We start from the raw sequence: 18,125 nt of genomic DNA, 5'->3' as shown, positions 1-18,125 counted from the left end.
AACCTGGGAAGCTGTCAGAAATGCAAATTCTTCAGTCCTACCCCAGACTTACTAACTCCAAAACTCTGGGGGTAGGGCCCAGCAATCTGTTTTGTTTTGTTTTGTTTATTTTTTCTTTGTTTGTTTTGTTTTACAACTTTGTAAAAACGTTTTGGGTATACATCCAAAGGAAATGAAATCACTGTCTCAAAGCGATAACCGCACCCTCATGTTCAATACAGCATTGCTCACAAAAGCCATAAGTGGAAACAAATGTCTGTAGACACAGATAACTGTAATATATATACAGATTATACACACACACACACACACACACACACACACACTGGAAGGGGAAAGAAGAAGGCAATCTTGTCATTTGTGACAAAGTGGATAAACTTGGAGGACATTATGCTAAGTGAAATAAGCCAGACATAGAAAGTCAAATACTGCAAGGCCTATTTTTTGTTAACATTTTTTTAAAAAATTAAAAAAAAAAAACCTTTGTCTATTTGAGTATAGCTGACACACAATGTTGCATTCATTTCTGCATTCTCTCTCTTACATGTGAAATCTAAAGAAGCTGAACTCATAAAAACAGAGAGTAGAAAGGTGGTTGCCAGGGACCAGGGGTGTGATGGAAATGGAGAGCTGTCGGTCAAAGTGTACAAAGTTTCAGTTATACGGGATGAGTACGTCTTAGAGCTCTGATGTACAGTGTGGTGATGATAGTTAATAATACTGTATTGTATTTTTGGGAATTTTCTAAGAAGAAAAATCCTAAGTTAAATCTTCCCAGCATGCATGCGTGCACCTGCAACCCCCCAAACACACACACACCCGAAGGTGACCCAGTAGAGGTGATGAATACGTCATTTAGCTGGATTGTGGTGATCCTTCCACAATGTATGTGTATGTATATAAAAGCATCAAATTGTACACCCAGCAATCTGTTTTCACTTGCAGATTTGTGCAGTGCCAACAGATACAAATACTGCCAATAAATGTGGGTATGATGGCATCGTGTTGTTATAGCTTGTAGTTTTCTTATTCTTAGTGAAATTAAGCCTTTAAAGAATCTTTTGATTGGCCGTTTGGGTTTCTTATCAACTCAATAAATTCAACTCAATAATCATGGAATGCCCACGATGACCTAAAACTGTCCTGGGTGTCAGGACAGGGGAGTGAAAGAAATTAAGACCTGCTCTCAAGGAACTTACGTTCAGGTGGGGAGACAGGCAGTAAAAAGAGTCAGACAAACATGACTATGTCAAGTGGTAAGTGCTAAGAAGCAAAAACAAAGCTAGGTGCTGTAGACTGTGCCCCCCAAATCCTCATGTTGAAATCCTAGCTCCCATTGTGATAGTATTGGGAAGTGGGGGCCTTTAGGAGTTGATTAGTCCTGAGGATAGAGCCTCATGAATGGGGTTGGAGCCCTTACAAACAGAGACCCCAGAGGGCTCCTCACCTCTCCTGCTATGAGAATACTACTGTCTATGAACCAGGAAGCAGGCCCTCACTGAACACTGAGTGTGCAGGAGCCTTGATCTTGGGCTTCCCAGCCTCTCGACTGTGACAGATAGATTTCTATTGTTTATAAGCTGCCCAGTCTTTGGTAACCTACAATAGCAGCCTGGACTAAGACACTGGTCAAGGGGACAGAGAAGGATGGGGGAAGAAGCCTTTCAGATAGGGTGGTCAGGGCACTGAACGTCTGACAGAAAAATAGGGTTTAGTCTATTGCATTGAATTTTACTACTGACACACTTGGATTTATTTTTAAAATCTTATTTTGTGCTTGCTATCAATTGTGATTTCTTTCTTAGCTTATTGTTTTCCCCTTTCCTGAGATCTATCAGCTTGATCTTGTTTTCTTTGTTGATGCTTATTAATTTTTAAATGTGCAGACATAGTGCTAATTTTAACTAATCTCTCTCTTCTTGCATATAAAACAAGGTGCAAAGAAATTTTGATTTATGTTCTTTATTTTTTAAGTTCTGCCTTTTTAAAAAAATTTTTTTTAATGTTTATTTTTGAGACAGAGAGAGAGACAGAGCGTGAGCGGGGGAGAGACAGAGAGAGAGGGAGACACAGAATATGAAGCAGGCTCCAGGCTCCGAGCTGTCAGCCCAGAGCCCAATGAGGGGCTTGGACTCACGAACTGTGAGATCATGACCTGAGCTGAAGTCGGACACTTAACCGACTGAGCCAGCCGGATGCCCCTAGTTCTGCCTTGTTTTTGCACTCAAAAATTTGGTCATTGTTACTATTATTTTTAGATTTTCCTGTACGTTTACTGGGTTGTTTGCTCCCAATGCTTTTTGCACTTTCCTCCTCCTTTCTGGTTTTAATTTCTTGTTTTCTGAAATGCATTCTTTGGTAGTTCCTACAGTACCTGTGATAAGTTCTCCCAGTTTCTGTCTGAAAATGTCTCTTCTTAGTGGTCCCTCCTGAACGATGGTTTAGTTCAGTGTGGAGTTCCAGAAGGGTGGCTATTTTCCTCTGGTCTTTTCAAGATTATCATACCATTGTCTTTCGCATTTTGTTGCTGATGCTAAAAAGCATATTACCCATCTAAGTGTGGTTCCATGTTGGTAATCCTTTTATTTATTTCCCCCTCTCTTTGTTTCTAAGATGGCTTCTTTGTGTTGAAGTGTTGTGTGGCTTCACTATATTTTGTCTAGCGGTGGGTCTGGTTTTGTTTTCCTAATTAGGATTGATGTGCTTCTTGAATTGATTCATGCTTTTCAGAACCAGTGGAACATTCTCAGCCATTGTGTTGTTTGTGTATTACTTCTGTCTTATTCAATTTTCCATGTCTGAATTCCTTTTTAAAAGATAGCTTTATTGAAGTATAATTCATATTATGTAAAATATAATTCATATGCCACAAAATTCCCCTGTATGAAGTTTACAATTCAGTGCTTTTCATTGTAGTCATAGAGTTGTATAGCCATTATTACAATTGTAGAACATTTCATCACCTCAAATAGATACCGTGTACCCACTACCCAGAAGTCATTCCCTAGGACACCCCACCTCAAATTAGGCAACCACAATGGTGTCTATAAGGTCGCCTAGCTTAGGCATTGCATATGGATAGAATCGTAAAATCTGTGGTGTTTTTGGACTGGCTTCTTTTACATAATGTTTTAAATTTAGAGACCAAATAAAAGTTCAGCTTTTTTTTTTTTAATCTTTCTGTGACAATGAGCATACTTTTTTCTTTCTCTTTTTCTTTTTCTTTTTCTTTTTCTAGATCACGTTTTCACTAAGGGTACAGTCCCTTGAGAGATACGGGTTTTTCCTGTTGTCTGAGCTCCAACGCTCTCATATAGACTGAAGGTGTTGTCCCCTGTCCCTCATTTCTAATTCACTGTTTTTCAACTTAGCCTCTTTACAAACTCTCTGTGTGACCTTAAGCAAATCACTTCCTCTTTGGGGTTAACGTTTTCCCATTTGTAACATAGTTGGGTGAGATGACCACTTGAGCCCTTGGTGGCTCCAACATTCTAAGATTCTAGGCTTTATCTGACTCAGACATGACTTCCAGAAGAGAAATTTCACAATCCTTTATTTGTGTGGGAAGTCCATTCTTAGAGTGTGGCTCAGTGTGAGGTGATTCTAATACATGATCTTGGACTATGGACTGGCAGTAAATTGGCAGAACATTTTTCCAGGGGTTGTTCCTTTTGGCATTCTCTTTGCCTGAAGCTCATAACCACACCTCAGTCACTTTTGAACTACAGATTGTTTGATCCCATAGGAAGCTTGGTGTCCTTTCCTCACTTCCTAATAGCTCCCCTTCAGAATTGGCAAAGTCAGCAGTTATCACAAGGGTGACAGTGAAAATCGTGACAAAACTTTTATTTCCAGAACAACAAGCTCAAGTGTAATTTAGTGATTATATTGGAATAGGAGACTTACTTGGTCTTTTTTACAACTCTTTACTTATTTAGAACACTTACAAGAATTTCCTTTTGGATTTTTTCATGTAAATTTTATTCCTTTTGCTTGTGTAGGAGGAATAGCTATGTTTTCAAAAAATTTGGAGAGAACAAAAAAGTACAGAGAAGGGCAGGGGAAGCATTCATAACCCTACCATTTAAAAGCATCCAATGTCATCATTATAGTGTGGTTCTTTTTATCTCTCAGTTGTCCCCATTGTTAAAATCATGTACATTAATTTTGTTATGACTGTGTGTTATTTTGGGTAACTATACTGCTCTTGAGTAGGGTCACTATTTGTGGTTCTAAGTTGTTTCAACCAATGGGATATAATTATATCTAAGTTGTTCCAAACTATTGAAACAAAATTGTATCATCAATTTAGAAATAATGATTGAAATCAGGATGGCAATAAGGAACCTTAATATCACTGAATTGTATCATTTCCATATTCACCCTTATTCTTCTTCAACATAGCATATCTATGGGTAACAAGTGTGTTTTTTCTGTTTTTTTTTTTTAATTGTCTTTGATATCTGCCCCTAAGTAGTTGACAGACCATATTGGTTGTGAAATTATTCAACATTTCTGCAGTCTGCTGATGGGGGCTGGGAATCCATGGGGATTAGCAGATTTGGCTTCTAATTATATGATCCTAAGTAAGCCATTTCTCCATTCTGAGCCTCAGTTTCCTCATTTATAGAATGAGAGGCTTGGATAAGATGATCATGATGATCTCTGGTATCACTCTTTTTCCAAGATTTTCTCCCTCTCTGACAATTTTGGCTTTTGGGATTTACATTAGGAAGTGGAAGGGAGGATCAGAAAAGCCAAATGCAAAGCAGCCTGGTTTTGGATCTGCAGCTATAGCTGAATCATGGACTCTTGCTGTGAGCATGTCCCTGAGTTCTGCTGTCTTCCGCTAGAACAGCAGTAAGGAGCCTTTCTCTTCACCTAGGCACACAACTGAATTCTTTCCTCATAGCTTCTCTTTAAGATAACAAATAAGTCTCATCTTATGCCTTGAAAAAAACTCCAGAAATTGTGTTATATTCATGAGCATTTCTGATTGCTTGTGCTTCTTGGGTAGATGTTCCTAAATCATCAACTATTATGAATCATCAAATCCAAACAAGCTTGACATCTTTAAACTACTTAAAGCACACTCTAATTATTGTAGAAAGTTTGTATTGGTAAGACCAAAGCTCACAATCTTTATAATCAGGTGTACAAACGTACTGTGGCAGGACTTCTTTAAACAATGGACATCTCACCTCTGGGTTATTTAAAATCTTGATTGCCTAAAGTTCAGTGTGGAGGTACTTCAAGAACACAGGTACTGTTTACAGTAAACACACTCATGTGACCATGGAAAGGTCCTGGCAACTTGTTGGCCAATGTATCCAAGACCCTTTCCATGATTCTGATCTTATAGGGTCCCTTTGCCACACTTGACACTTTTGACCTTCACCTCCACTTTGAAGCTCTCCTCCCTAACCTTCTCTGATGCCATGAACTGGCTCTCTTCATTTTCTCCAACCATTTCTCCATTTCTTTATGACTCTTTTTCCTTCTCCTGCTCTTAGGTTGGGGAATCCCCAAAGTTTGGTCCTTAAGTCCTTGTTGCTCTTCTCTTCGTACATTCTCTCTTGGTTCATTTCTCCAGCTTTCACATCTTCACTAGGCTCGTACCCGCCATGAATTCTAGCTTTGTTACTCCAAGGACCTGATGAACATTTTCCTGTATAGATTCCACCATTCCTTCCAGTATAGCTGATCAAGAATGAAACTATATCACTGCTCTCCTTAGAACCTTCAATGGCTTCCCATTGACCTCCTGATGAAGCCTAAGCTCCTCAAGGAGGTATACAAGGTCCTTCATATGAAAGTCTTTCCATGCCTTCAGGGAACTCAAGTAGAGAGAGAGAGAGAGAGAAGAATGTAGGTCATGACAATGCCATGTGCTCAAGGTGAGATGAGAACTCACAGAGGAGGAAGAAATAATCTGTCAGAAGTTAGGGAAAGAGCTAAGTCATTTATATCTAAACAACATGAGATGATGGACAGAGTTTACTTCTCCTCCACCCTCATCTATCACTCCCTGACTTACATGGTGCTTACTGAGCTTCTCTCACTTCCTCTGTTGCAGAACCTCCCAACCTTACTGAGGTGAATGGATTGGAGGGTCCATGGTACTCATGCTCTGAATCCTTGGAGTGGCTGGCCAAGGCAGCCCAGACTGCCCCAGTGAGCCGCAAAGTGTGATCATTTCCTACATAAGCTTTTGTGTGAAAAATGGGAAGCATGCCTGAATACAATGTGCACTTGCACCAAAAAGCCTTACTAGACCCCCCCACTCAGTCTGGTAAGGTCCTCTTGCACGTTCCTATAGTCGCTGGGGCTTGCCCTGTCACAGATGTATCCTGCACCCAGCTGGTGTGCATCCTCCACCAGAGTGTAGGCTTGCCTCTCTCGCTCACCGTGCCTGCTCGGTTCCTGGCACGTGAAGGGCTCAGTTAAATGTCTGTTAAAGGAAGTGGGCCAGCTCATCCTTGATGAGCAAAACAGTCTGTGTTCCTCTCAAATATTTTGCTTGCCAAATTTTGGGTTCATTCTTTATCCTCTCCCACATCTCATCTTTCTAAATGATTGCTGGTTAAAAAAAAATGTCTTCTTTGAGAATGATTCTTAACACCATTTTTTCTTTTATGCTTCCTCTGCAGACACCTAAATGAAGCCCCACCTCACCGTTGGCCTGGATTACTGCGGTCGCCTCCTTGCTGGCCCCTCTGCCTCCAGCCTTACCTTCGTTTTGCTAAAACAGATAAATGTTTGCTAAATATTTCCTAAAACATCTCCCTCCAGGACAGTCTAAGCTCTTTAGCTTTGCCATAGAGAACTTCTACCATATGGCCTCGACCTCCCCATACAGCTTTATTTGCTGTATTTGTATTTGTATTTGTATTTGTATTTGTATTTGTATTTGTATTTGTATTATTTCCCTACACACCTCTTCCCTCCCAGCCACTAGTCTCATTGACTGTGTGTGTCACACCTGCCCGCTGTGTGTGCACACCATTCTTCCACCTGCAGGGCCCATATTTCTCCTCTGCGTCTCAGAAGCCTTGCGCCCCAGCACATATATGCTCCTGTGAACTTCCCATCCTGGCAGTGCCCTCTTGCCCATTTCCTCAATCTCTCACTTATCACTTACCATCTCCTGCCTTAGATTATGATTCCACATTCATTCCTCATCCACTCAACGCACATCCATTGAGTGTCTATTGAGTACCATGCACTTAAAGCTGAGGATTCAGAGAATTAGACTCTGCTGCTGCCCTCAGGGAACTCAGATACAGAGATAGATGAGCACAGAAGTTGTGTACTGCCATGCTTAAAGTGAGGTGAGACCTCACAGAGGAGGAAGAAATTATCTGTCTGAAAAAGTTAGGGAAGGAGATAGTTCATTTGTATTTAAGCAGCATGCGGTGATGAACAGAGATCACTGTTCTCTGTGTTGGAATCCTGGCTTCGCAACACATTACCTCCTACCCTCTATGCCTCCATTTACCCACCTGTAAAATGGGAATAATATCATGTACCTTGTAGGGTCATGGTGAGGTATGAATGAGATCATGTTTGTGAAAAGGGCTTAGCACCAAGGTGAGCCTGTACAGGTGCTCAACAAGTGTGAGCTCCTTCCGGCAGCTCTGGGCCAACCTTCCATTCCTTACAGTGCCCCGGACATACTGTTATCCTGGTGACTATCTGTTATTTGGTTGATTTATATTATCATGGAAATTTCTGCCATATCAAGAAACAGAGCCACTGGGAGCCAGATTATTTTAAGTATTCCAGAAGGGATCTATTCCTCTCTCTGAGAACCATGAATTTGACATTTGGCATTTGGAAATTTGACCTGGCAAAAGATACACGGGCAAGAACTGTGCTTTCGCATCTTAGCAAGAAGAGCTGGGGGCTCGCCAAGGAGTCAGGGCCATCAAGCCAGGAGGCAAAGCAGCAATAGTGTCCCCGGACCTGCCCCACCCCACTAATGAAGCTCAGGGCATTCATGAGCCCAGCTCTTTGAAGCCACTCTATGAAGCTCATACTTCATTGATGCACAGCATGGCAGAGGAGTCCTGACTTAGCGAGAAGCCCAAGTAAAGTCTTTTACGAGGTGAGGGACTCTTCTGAGGAAACATAACAAACCAGGGGGGAAGGGCTTTTGACAATCACCAAATGAGTAAGAAAAAAAGGGAGGCCTTCCATGTCCACACCCCCTGTGGAAGGGGTATAAATGCTCCCCAGGGGCAGGAGACCCATAGCTCTGTGGCTTGGAGAACTTGAACTCCGTGTTCAGCCGGGCGTCTCGCTCCCTCCCGCACCATGCCTTACAACTGCTGCCTTCCCAACCTGAGCTGCCGCTCCACCTGCTGCTCCCGGCCCTGCGTGCCCCCCAGCTGCCACACCTGTACCCTGCCCGGGGCCTGCAACATCCCCGCCAACGTGGGCAACTGTGGCTGGTTCTGCGAGGGCGCCTTCAATGGCAGCGAGAAGGAGACCATGCAGTTCCTGAACGACCGCCTGGCCAGCTACCTGGAGAAGGTGCGCCAGCTGGAGCGGGAGAACGCGGAGCTGGAGACCAGGATCCGGGAGTGGTGCCAGCAGCAGGTGCCCTTCGTGTGCCCCAGCTACCAGTCCTACTTCCGGACCATCGAGGAGCTCCAGCAGAAGGTGAGGGGGTGGGCACCACATGGCCTCCAGCCGGAATGGTAGGGAGGGAATCTGCGGTCTGATTAAGAAACAATACAGGTTCTCAGTTGATGTCTGGCTTTTCCATTTTGTTTTCTTGAGGGCCCATTTTATACGAGGCTCAGGACTGTTAGGCCTCAATATTTGCATAGTGCAAGTCTATGTGAAGGTAGCAGCACTTTGCATAAATAAGCTGTAATTAAAGCCGCCTCCAAATGCTTCTGTGCATTTGCCAAGCTCCAGATTTATTACCCTGAGGTAAAAGAAAAGCACCGAACCCAAGAAGGAAGCTGAGGAAGCAGAACCTTTTGTAAGAATTGGACCATTTTCTCTCTCCCTCATCTGGACTTTTGACTACTCTGACTTGCTGCTGTCCTCTTCTGGGTACTTAATTACCCGAATTATTTTCCTGACCTGGATGCTTCTGGACTTCTCCTGGTGTTCCGTGTTCAGTGAGGGCATAAAATGGTTAGCTAAAATCAGAAAGGGTAGAAACCTCCTAGGAGGAAATCGTGCAAAGCCAGCCAGGATGGCTGGGAGGGCATGGCTGCTTCCCTGACCCAGTGCCTCCAGTGGCCAGTTACGCATTCATTTTCCCCAGCCGACTGGATGTTTCTTGAGGGTGGATCCAGTGTTGACTCATTTTTGTATCTTCGGTTCCTAGAACAATGCCAGATTTATGATGGGTTTTTAAAAATAAATGTTAAGGGCACCTAGGTGGCTCAGTCAGTCAAGTGTCCGACTTTGGCTCAGGTCATGATCTCACAGCTTGTGAGTTCAAGCCTCACACAGGGCTCTCTGCTGTCAGCACTGAGCCTGCTTCAGATCCTCTGTCCCCCTCTCTCTGTCCCTCCCCGACTCGTGCTATCTCTCTCTATATATGTATCTCAAAAAAATGTTAGTTATTATTATTATCAGCCTCTCAGTATTGCTTACTAGGAAAGAAAAAGATTACTTAGCTACTGATACTTTTCTCGCATATTTCAGTATTCTTTTTTCAAATTTGATTTGTCAAATATTTACTGAGCACCTATTGTGCGTGGACAGCATTTAATAATCTTATATAAGATCCAGTGTGATTTCTCATTCTGTCCCTTCCATGTAAGTGCATCAGCAGGAATTGGTGTTGGTTAGAAATAACCAAGCTTATCCTCGATTGTTTTGGGTCTTCTAGATCTTGTGCAGCAAGGCAGAGAACGCCAGGCTGGTGGTGCAGATTGACAATGCCAAGCTGGCCTCAGATGACTTCAGGACCAAGTGAGTGGACGAGTGGGGTGTCCCCTCTCTCCTCTTGCCCCTTAGCCGGTCCTCAACACTGACAAAGCTTTTCCCTAGACGTTTCCCCCAGGATCCACAGAGCCACTGCTCAGCAGAGCTCAGAGCTCTAATCTCTAGATGCAGACCCCTCCTCCAGCTTCTCTGTAAGGTGACATCCCTCCAATCTAGGAGAGAAGTCAGGCATCCCTCCGTCTCCCGCCATTGCTCTGCTCTGCACAGAATGCAATCAGGAGAATGTGGGAGGTGAATTAATTTTGGAAATTTCACAGTGTATCAACTTTTATTGCCTAAATCTACTGGCTCTTTATTTATCCAAAAAAACCCAAAAAGCAAAAAACAAAACCAAAAACCGATTACCAGAGCATTTTCCTCTAGGAGCTACCGCTCAGTGTTAAAAACCTGAATGAGAGACAAGCCTGTAGAAACCATAAGCCCCAAACTTCCAGTTGTCTGACAGATTGAACCAAACCAGAGTCAGGGCCAGGCCTATTCCTGTCTGGCGGGTCCCTGATGCCCCTGTACCACAGGTACGAGACGGAGCTGGGCTTGCGGCAGCTGGTGGAGTCGGACATCAACGGCCTGCGCAGGATCCTGGACGAGCTGACCCTGTGCAAGTCTGACCTGGAGGCCCAGGTGGAGTCCCTGAAGGAGGAGCTGCTGACCCTCAAGCAGAACCACGAGCAGGTGAGGTTCCCCAAAGAGCAACAGGCTGAAACTCGCCAAAGCCTGTTTCCAACTACTGTGGGGTGTGGGAGAGGCTCTACGTGCTGAGGAATCTGTCTTCCAAACAAAAGGATTTGTAGAGAATGAGCAATTGAAAACCTGTGATATGAGAGTAGGATGTTTCTGCCAGAGGCGGGGGTGAGAGTGAAGGAAGTTGGCAGGCCCAGTAATGAGGAAAGACCAACAACCAGGCAGTGCCCACAGCTTCCTCCGCTCCCAGCCTCCTCCGCTCTGCGGGGATGCAGAGATCTTGTATCCCAATTCCCCATTAAGCACCTGCAGAGGCCAGGATGGCCACCCAGCAGAGAGGACTCAGCTGGAAACAAAACCACCTCTCCTCCTTCTCCTCCAGAGCTTTCTCTGCTAGTCAGTGTTGTCTGGAGAAAATGCTGAGCAAAATGCTTACTGTCACTTCTTGGTCAGTTGCGTGATAAAGGAGACAGACATTTTGTGCAAACCTCAAATACCAGAACAATGTAAATAGCGATGGTTAATAGTAATCAAGAGCTTATTGTGTGCCAAACATTGTGCCAAGTGTTTTAGAACTCCAGACGTAATTCTCATTTTATAGATGGAGAGCTTGAGACTCCTAGAAGCTTCTAGAAGCCATATAGTAAGTGGTAGAGATGGCCCTCAACTCAAGCTTGATAACCACCTAAGCCCAAGTACCAAGTTATGTTGGCTTTTTGAAGAGATAGCAGGGAAATGAATGGATACTTATTTCCTTCAGCAGAATCTAGGTTGATAGAATCACCAAACCACCAGTTAGGTCTATTCCATCCCAGATGGGAGATTTTGAAGTAAGCACTCTTTATTTCCTCTTTAGTAGGCCTCTATCCTTTTTATTAGCCATGGTTAAGAATCAAACCTAAGAGGCTGTGTGGTGTATGAGCAAAAACACTGAACTGGGTGCTTGGGGTCCACAGTGTACATGGTGGTCTCTCATATCTCAGCTTGGAGGCTGAATCGCTGCTCTAAATGAGGAGGTGTAGCCCGAATATGGGGGTGGAAAGTGGTCCAAGGGTGAAATACTTTGCCAAGTGGAATACACAGATTAGGTACCGATTACAGAACCCAGTTATGAGAGGATCTGGTGGCACAGAGCTGCTGAAAGCTGAAGAATTATCACAAGCTGACCTGCTCTCTTAGAAGAGAGCACCAGAACCCTTTGTGATTCTTTCCATCTTCCCCTTCCTCTTTTAGGAAGTCAACACCCTGCGCTGCCAGATCGGAGACCGCCTCAACGTGGAGGTGGACGCGGCCCCCACCGTGGACCTGAACCGCGTGCTCAACGAGACCAGGAGCCAGTATGAGGCCCTGGTGGAGACCAACCGCAGGGACGTGGAGGAATGGTTCACCACCCAGGTGGGCATCTCAGCACGCGGCCGCCCGGGCCCCTCGGCCCCTCGCGGCCCTCGAGGCAGGGTCTCACCCTGTCTCGTCCCCTGTGCTGTTTCAGACTGAGGAGCTGAACAAGCAGGTGGTGTCCAGCGCGGAGCAGCTGCAGTCCTGCCAGGCGGAGATCATCGAGCTGAGACGCACGGTCAACGCCCTGGAGATCGAGCTGCAGGCCCAGCACAACCTGGTGGGTGTCGTTCGGGGTGCTGCCCACCCTCTCCTCACCTGGTGAAGCCCGTGACTTCCCTGGAGTCCCACGGAGTCGCCCCCTGAGAAGCGGCTCTGTGACATTCCGTATGTTCCCCACACAGAGGGACTCCCTGGAGAACACGCTGACGGAGACCGAGGCACGCTACAGCGCCCAGCTGAGCCAGGTGCAGTACATGATCAGCAACGTGGAGTCCCAGCTGGCCGAGATCCGGGCTGACCTGGAGCGGCAGAACCAGGAGTACCAGGTGCTGCTGGACGTCAAGGCCCGGCTGGAGTGCGAGATCAACACGTACCGGGGCCTGCTGGAGAGCGAGGATTGCAAGTGAGTGGGAAGCTAGTACTATTTCCCTTGGGGGTGCATGAGGTTGCCGCGGGGATGAGAAATCATCCTGATGGAGACAAATTTATAATTTCAAGCTTTTGGTTGGAAGCAGTGTGAGGAAGTGCTATATTCTTACACAGAGTGCATTTAGTATCTTCCTATGTCTTCAGCTCATTTCCCTCTAATTTGCCCCCGTGATCTTCTGTCTCCAGGCTCCCCTGCAACCCATGTGCCACAACCAATGCATGTGACAAACCCATTGGGCCTTGCATCACCAATCCTTGTGTCCAACGTGCTCGGTGCGGGCCTTGCAACACCTTTGTGCGTTAGAAGCCCCGGTGCCAGCAGGAGGAGAAGGGTTTCAAAGTCACATGTCAACTCTACTTCATGCAAGCATCTCCTATGGTGACCACAATTTGGACAAAGGAAAAATTTCTACCAGCACCAGCTTCTAAGTGTCAACTCTACCTTCTACTGATTTGCCTGGCTTGATCCTTCAGACGGCAAAGTCTGTACCAGTTCGTTCTGTCTTCTGAGCACTTAGAGAAATCTACAACAGAATCGTGCAATATCTATTATCACGATGACGCACTCGTGTAACAAGTTATGCTTGAACAAATACTTACCTAAATGTGATTTCAAAATAATTACATAAAAGAATGATGGAGCTGATGGGCAGGCTACAAAACTGAACATAATTGGAAAAAAATCTTCCTTGTCACTCTTTTGGTCTTTGGAGATACTACAGTACGGGTCCCTTATTAACTTCCTAATAAACTCTTATTCTGGCACAAACCTGATAATTGTCCTTTTTTGTTCATTCATTCACCAGTTGGGTGTCTTGTATCAATAAAAAGTGACTGGCGTTCTCTCATCAGATGAAGGGGTCATGTGACTTCCTTCAAAGGAAAAGTCTCCAGACATCACCCACCTATTGATGTGAATTTCGGGTATGGGCAGAAGGTGATAGGGGAAAAACTGGTGAATCCACATGACGGTATCTACAAACATTTTCTGTCTAGCTCTTCAGAGGGAATACCACAGAAATGGTACATCATCAGGAGGAAGCGAATCTCGAGAGGAAGCCCATACCTCTTGGCAACATGAAAACACTGAACCTAGAAAAAGACTGGAGAAAATAAAATCAGCCAACAATTATCTTCTCGATTTCTATCTTTGTGTATTAGAGAGGTTTTCTTTATAGCCATCCAAATCAAGTTATGGTGATTTTTGTACCTATAGATTTTATAATAACTATTAAAAAATGCAGAAATACATTGTACTTAGGTTCAGAATATCAAGTCAGTTTATTATAGATTATCAAACCACAATGTTGTAAAAAGACTTATTTTCAGAGGCACTTGGTGGCTCAGTTGGTTAAGCCCATTTTGGGTTCCATGACTGGGCATGAAGCCTACTTGAAAAAAAAAAGACTTATTTAATTACATTCCTTTCACCAAAGTATTGTTATTATTATTTAATGTTTATTTATTTTTGAGAGAGAGAGCATAAGTGGGGAAGGGCAGATAGAGAGGGAGACCCAGAGTCCAAAGCAGGCTCCAGGCTCTGAAATATCAGCACAGAGCCCGACATGGGGCTCGAACTCACAAACAGTGAGATCATGACGTGAGCCAAAGTCAGACACCCAAACGACTGAGCCACCCAGGTGCCCCACCAAAGTATTAATAATGTTAATATTATTTTTCATATGATTAAATCATGGTATTTTGGGGGAGGGCAAATGTTATACCCATTTAATAATCACAACAAATATAATTGTAAAAGTTTTATCACAGATTACATATTCCTTTAAAAGTTTTTATTAAGGGGGGCCTGGGTGGCTCAATCCAACTCTTGATTTCAGTTCAGGTAATAATTTCACGGTTCATGAGATTGAGCCCCACATTGGGCTCTGTGCTGACAGTGCGGAGCCTGCTTGGGATTGTCTCTCTTCCTCTCTCTGTCCCTCATTCCCCCCCAAAATAAATAAACTTGAAAAAAATTTTCATTAGTAGCATACAGTGTAAATTTTGTAACACACATAATATTTTGTGGCATATTTACATATGATAAAATCCATAAAAATAATATATAAGGATAAGTAAACACATTATAGGTGTGTACTCAGCATTTTTCTGGTAGGAGTGTAAGATGAAATATTGTGAAACCCACGAAGTAGTGAGCCCTGAACCTCCCAGACCCCCTGTGCTCTGTACAGACAGAGATGTCACTTCAACCCCACCTAAAGTTGTAGGTGGAAACTCTTTGGGATGCCTCATGTGCGACGAAGGAGTTGAAACTAAGACCATTTTGTTTCCATCAAAAAGACTCTTCCTTTTTGAAGTGAGAGAACAGCCTGACATTTACACACGTATACCTTTCTTGATATATCAGTTCACCTAAGATATCCACCTTGTGTGAAATCGTGGGTCTGAAGCACCATGGCCCCCTCTCCCAAGGTTGTTCTGGGCTGTCAGGACACAGCAAGTGCCTATAAGTCACCCCACTGGAGTCCCAGATTCACAGAGAGCCTCTGGGCTTCATTCTTTCCCCTAATTGTCTCCTTTCCCTACGGAGGCTGCGGGTCCCAGGCAGTTGTTCTGCCCCTCAGTAAGACTGCAGTCAAGACCCCAGGCTTCCCCAAAGGGCCTGAAAGGCATGGAAAAGCTGAGACTTCACTTGAGCTTGGCACCACTCACTGTAGCTCCCATGACTCTCCTGGCCCCAGGTTCTTCCTGTCCTTTGTGACAAGGAGAAATCAGTAATGGTTCCTAGTCCATACTGTACTCAAATCTGACTCTGCTCTTTACCAGCTCTGGCCCTTGGGCAAGTCCCTCCCCTTCTCCAAGCTTCATGCCTCCTCCCAGCACTCCCAGATGCAATTTAGAAAATGTGAACTCAAAGTAAGTGCAAACCATCTGCAAAGTGCTATGTAGAGGCAAGTGGTTATTCTCTGGTACATCTGACTCCATTGGTTTGAACTGTTGATCCAATGGCCACAATATTAAGTTGAAGAAAGTGACTCTGAAACTAGAGTTTGTGGGTTGGATCCCTGCTCTGCTCTTTAATAGCAGTTTGACCTTGCAAATAACATCAACACGAAGCTCCCCAGTTTCCTCATCTTTAAGAGGGCAGCGATAATAGTGTGTTTTCACAGGACGATCTTGAGGATGGGTGGAGTGAGTACACAGAAGCACACGGGCCTGTGCCTAGTAGAAGTAATCTGGGCTATTGTGAGTCACAGAGTGGCTGCCCTTGGGGTGCAGACAGGAAAAGGTGATCTCAGGTAGTGCTTGAGGAATGCTTTTGGGTCCCAGGCAGAAACTGCACAGTGCATAGAAAGTAGCAGGTGAAGTTTCATCATGCTGGATGCTGAAGAGACTTGTGGTTTTTGTTTGTATGTTATGATTCCAAAGGAGATTTTTTTTTTTAAAGTGTGCCTAAGTATTAGAAAAACTCTTGGGAGGTCTTCAGACTTTCAAAAGCCATGGAAGTGTTGGGGGTGGTCCAAGCCTATATCTCTGAGAAGAAAAGGGAAGTCCAGCTAATAGCTGGGGTAAAATTGAAGAGAAAATTGCACTAAGGTATTATAAATCTATCTTATATACATATGTGCACATACCAGATACATGCATACACACTGTATATGTACCCACATATATAAACTGTATGCATATATGTATATATACATTATATATTATATCATTACATATTAATGTACATTACATATAATATAGTTAATATAAATATATAACTAATAATATATTAATCTATTCTACATATATTTATTTATTTAGAATTGCTTTAAAAAAGTTTATTTATTTTGAGAGAAAGAGAGAGAGAGAGAGATAGCATGTGTGCATGAGTCTGAGGGGCAGAGAGAGAGGGAGAGAGAGAGAATCCCAAGCAGGCTCCACACTGTCAGTGTGGAGCCCGATGGAAGGCTCCAACTTACAAGTCATGAGATCATGACCTGAGCTGAAACCAAGAGTTGGATGCTTAACCAACTGAGCTACCCAGGCGCCCCTAACCTATTATATATTTCGACACACACACAATATGTAGGTAGAAAATACGAGAGCACAGCAGAGGGTAGAGGATCCAGTGGCCATGAGAAGTGGCCAGATCTGCTAGGCTGGATGGGCGGGGAGTGCCTGGGATTCACCTTCCACTTTCTGTCCCCTCCTCCACACTCCAGAATGCTGGGACTACTCTATTGTCCTGTGAGGTGGGCAGGAGCTCTGTCTACCCTGGAGTGTGCCTTCCCTGCTCAGTCGCCCGAAATGGCAGTGTGCTTCAGATGGTGGAGGATTGTGGCTGGTTTATGCTGTATTTCAGTGAGCCCTGGAGCTCCAATTCCATCCATTTTTATTTGTATGCAGTTGGCATTGTCTTTCCGTCCCGCATTCAGTGGTGTCTCCACTTACCAATGTTAACAAAGAACACAAACAACAATCAAGTGAGGGAACCCAAGGCCCAGCTCAGGTCAAGAGTAGTGTCTTGTTTTCCAACAAGATTCCTACTTAAAAATTTTTTTAATGTTTATTTATTTGTTTTCAAGAGAGAGAGAGAGAGCACAAGTGGAACAGGGGCAGAGACAGAGGGGGGCAGAGAATTCCAAGAAGGCTCCACACTGTCAGTCAGCACAGAGCCCAACTCGGGGCTTGAACTCATAAATTGTGAGATCATGACCTGAGCTGAAATCAAGAGTTGGACATCCAACTGACTGGGCCACCCAGGCACCCCTGATTTCCACTTTTCTATTTTTTTTAATTTTTTTTTTTTTTTTTTTTTTTTTTTTTTTTTTTTTTTTGAGAGAGTGTGGGAGAGCCAGCAGGGGACTGGCAGAGAGAGAGAAAGAGTAGGGGACAGAGGACCCAAAGTGGGCTCTGTGCTGATGGCAGAGGAATGCAGTCCTCAAACTCATGAGCTGTGAGACCATGACTTGAGCCAAAGTCAGATGCTTAACTGACTGAGCCACCCAGGTGCCCCTCCCACTTTTGTAAATCAGTGGTTGGAATGAAGAGATATCAGGAACGAGAACTGTTATAGAGATCAGAACATCAGTCTATGAAAATCATGGGGCAAGGCAAGAGCCAGAGTGGGACTAGAGCTTTTATCCCAAACTCAGAGACCACATACCTAGGTGTGGCAGTGAGTTCCAGGGGAAAATACCAAAAACCTTGATTCAGGGTGTGCATACCTGAGGACAGCTGAGGAGACAGGCCCTCAACACTTGCTCAGCCTTCCCACCTGGGTGTCTCTGGGCCAGACTCTCCCCTGCGTTAGTGCTGCTGTGCAGAGAAACGCCAGAAGTGCCTCTGAAAGACTCTGGTCACGTGCTACTGTGCTTGTCCCTGGGGAGCAGACTCCTCTGAGAGCCTGTGCCCCTTTCCAGTAGAGGACCCCATTCTTTACTTGACTTCAGCAGAGAAGAATCAGTAGATAATGGTCTTATCAACTTTAAAAATGATTAACATGGTACAATACGGGTCTCAATTAAAGTAATGTA

The 18,125-nt window shown here is 44.3% G+C and overlaps 1 protein-coding gene across 1 annotated transcript; it reads left to right on the top strand.

The window, feature by feature from the left end:
* Positions 1-8,272: 8,272 nt before the first annotated feature.
* KRT33A (keratin 33A) lies at positions 8,273-13,378 on the top strand. The gene is made up of 7 exons (XM_078436964.2): positions 8,273-8,664; positions 9,857-9,939; positions 10,488-10,644; positions 11,887-12,048; positions 12,143-12,268; positions 12,393-12,613; positions 12,826-13,378. Exons 1-7 carry the CDS (start codon positions 8,317-8,319, stop codon positions 12,941-12,943), a joined length of 1,215 nt encoding a protein of 404 aa, XP_078293090.2. The 5' UTR covers positions 8,273-8,316; the 3' UTR covers positions 12,944-13,378.
* The last annotated feature ends 4,747 nt before the right edge of the window (positions 13,379-18,125 follow it).

This window comes from Panthera onca, chromosome E1 (genome assembly GCF_046562875.1).
Source record: "Panthera onca isolate mPanOnc1 chromosome E1, mPanOnc1 haplotype 2, whole genome shotgun sequence".
Taxonomy (NCBI): Eukaryota; Metazoa; Chordata; class Mammalia; order Carnivora; family Felidae; genus Panthera; species Panthera onca.
This window is presented reverse-complemented; position numbering and strand designations above follow the sequence as displayed.

What these genes read in the sequence shown, in the direction of transcription:
- KRT33A (XM_078436964.2), top strand. Translation starts at nt 8,317, where the DNA reads ATGCCTTACAACTGCTGCCTTCCCAACCTGAGCTGCCGCTCCACCTGC. An exon ending in TCAAGCAGAACCACGAGCAG is followed by an intron (nt 10,645 to 11,886) that starts GTGAGGTTCCCC and finishes TTCCTCTTTTAG; the next exon opens with GAAGTCAACACCCTGCGCTG. An exon ending in AGGAATGGTTCACCACCCAG is followed by an intron (nt 12,049 to 12,142) that starts GTGGGCATCTCA and finishes GTGCTGTTTCAG; the next exon opens with ACTGAGGAGCTGAACAAGCA.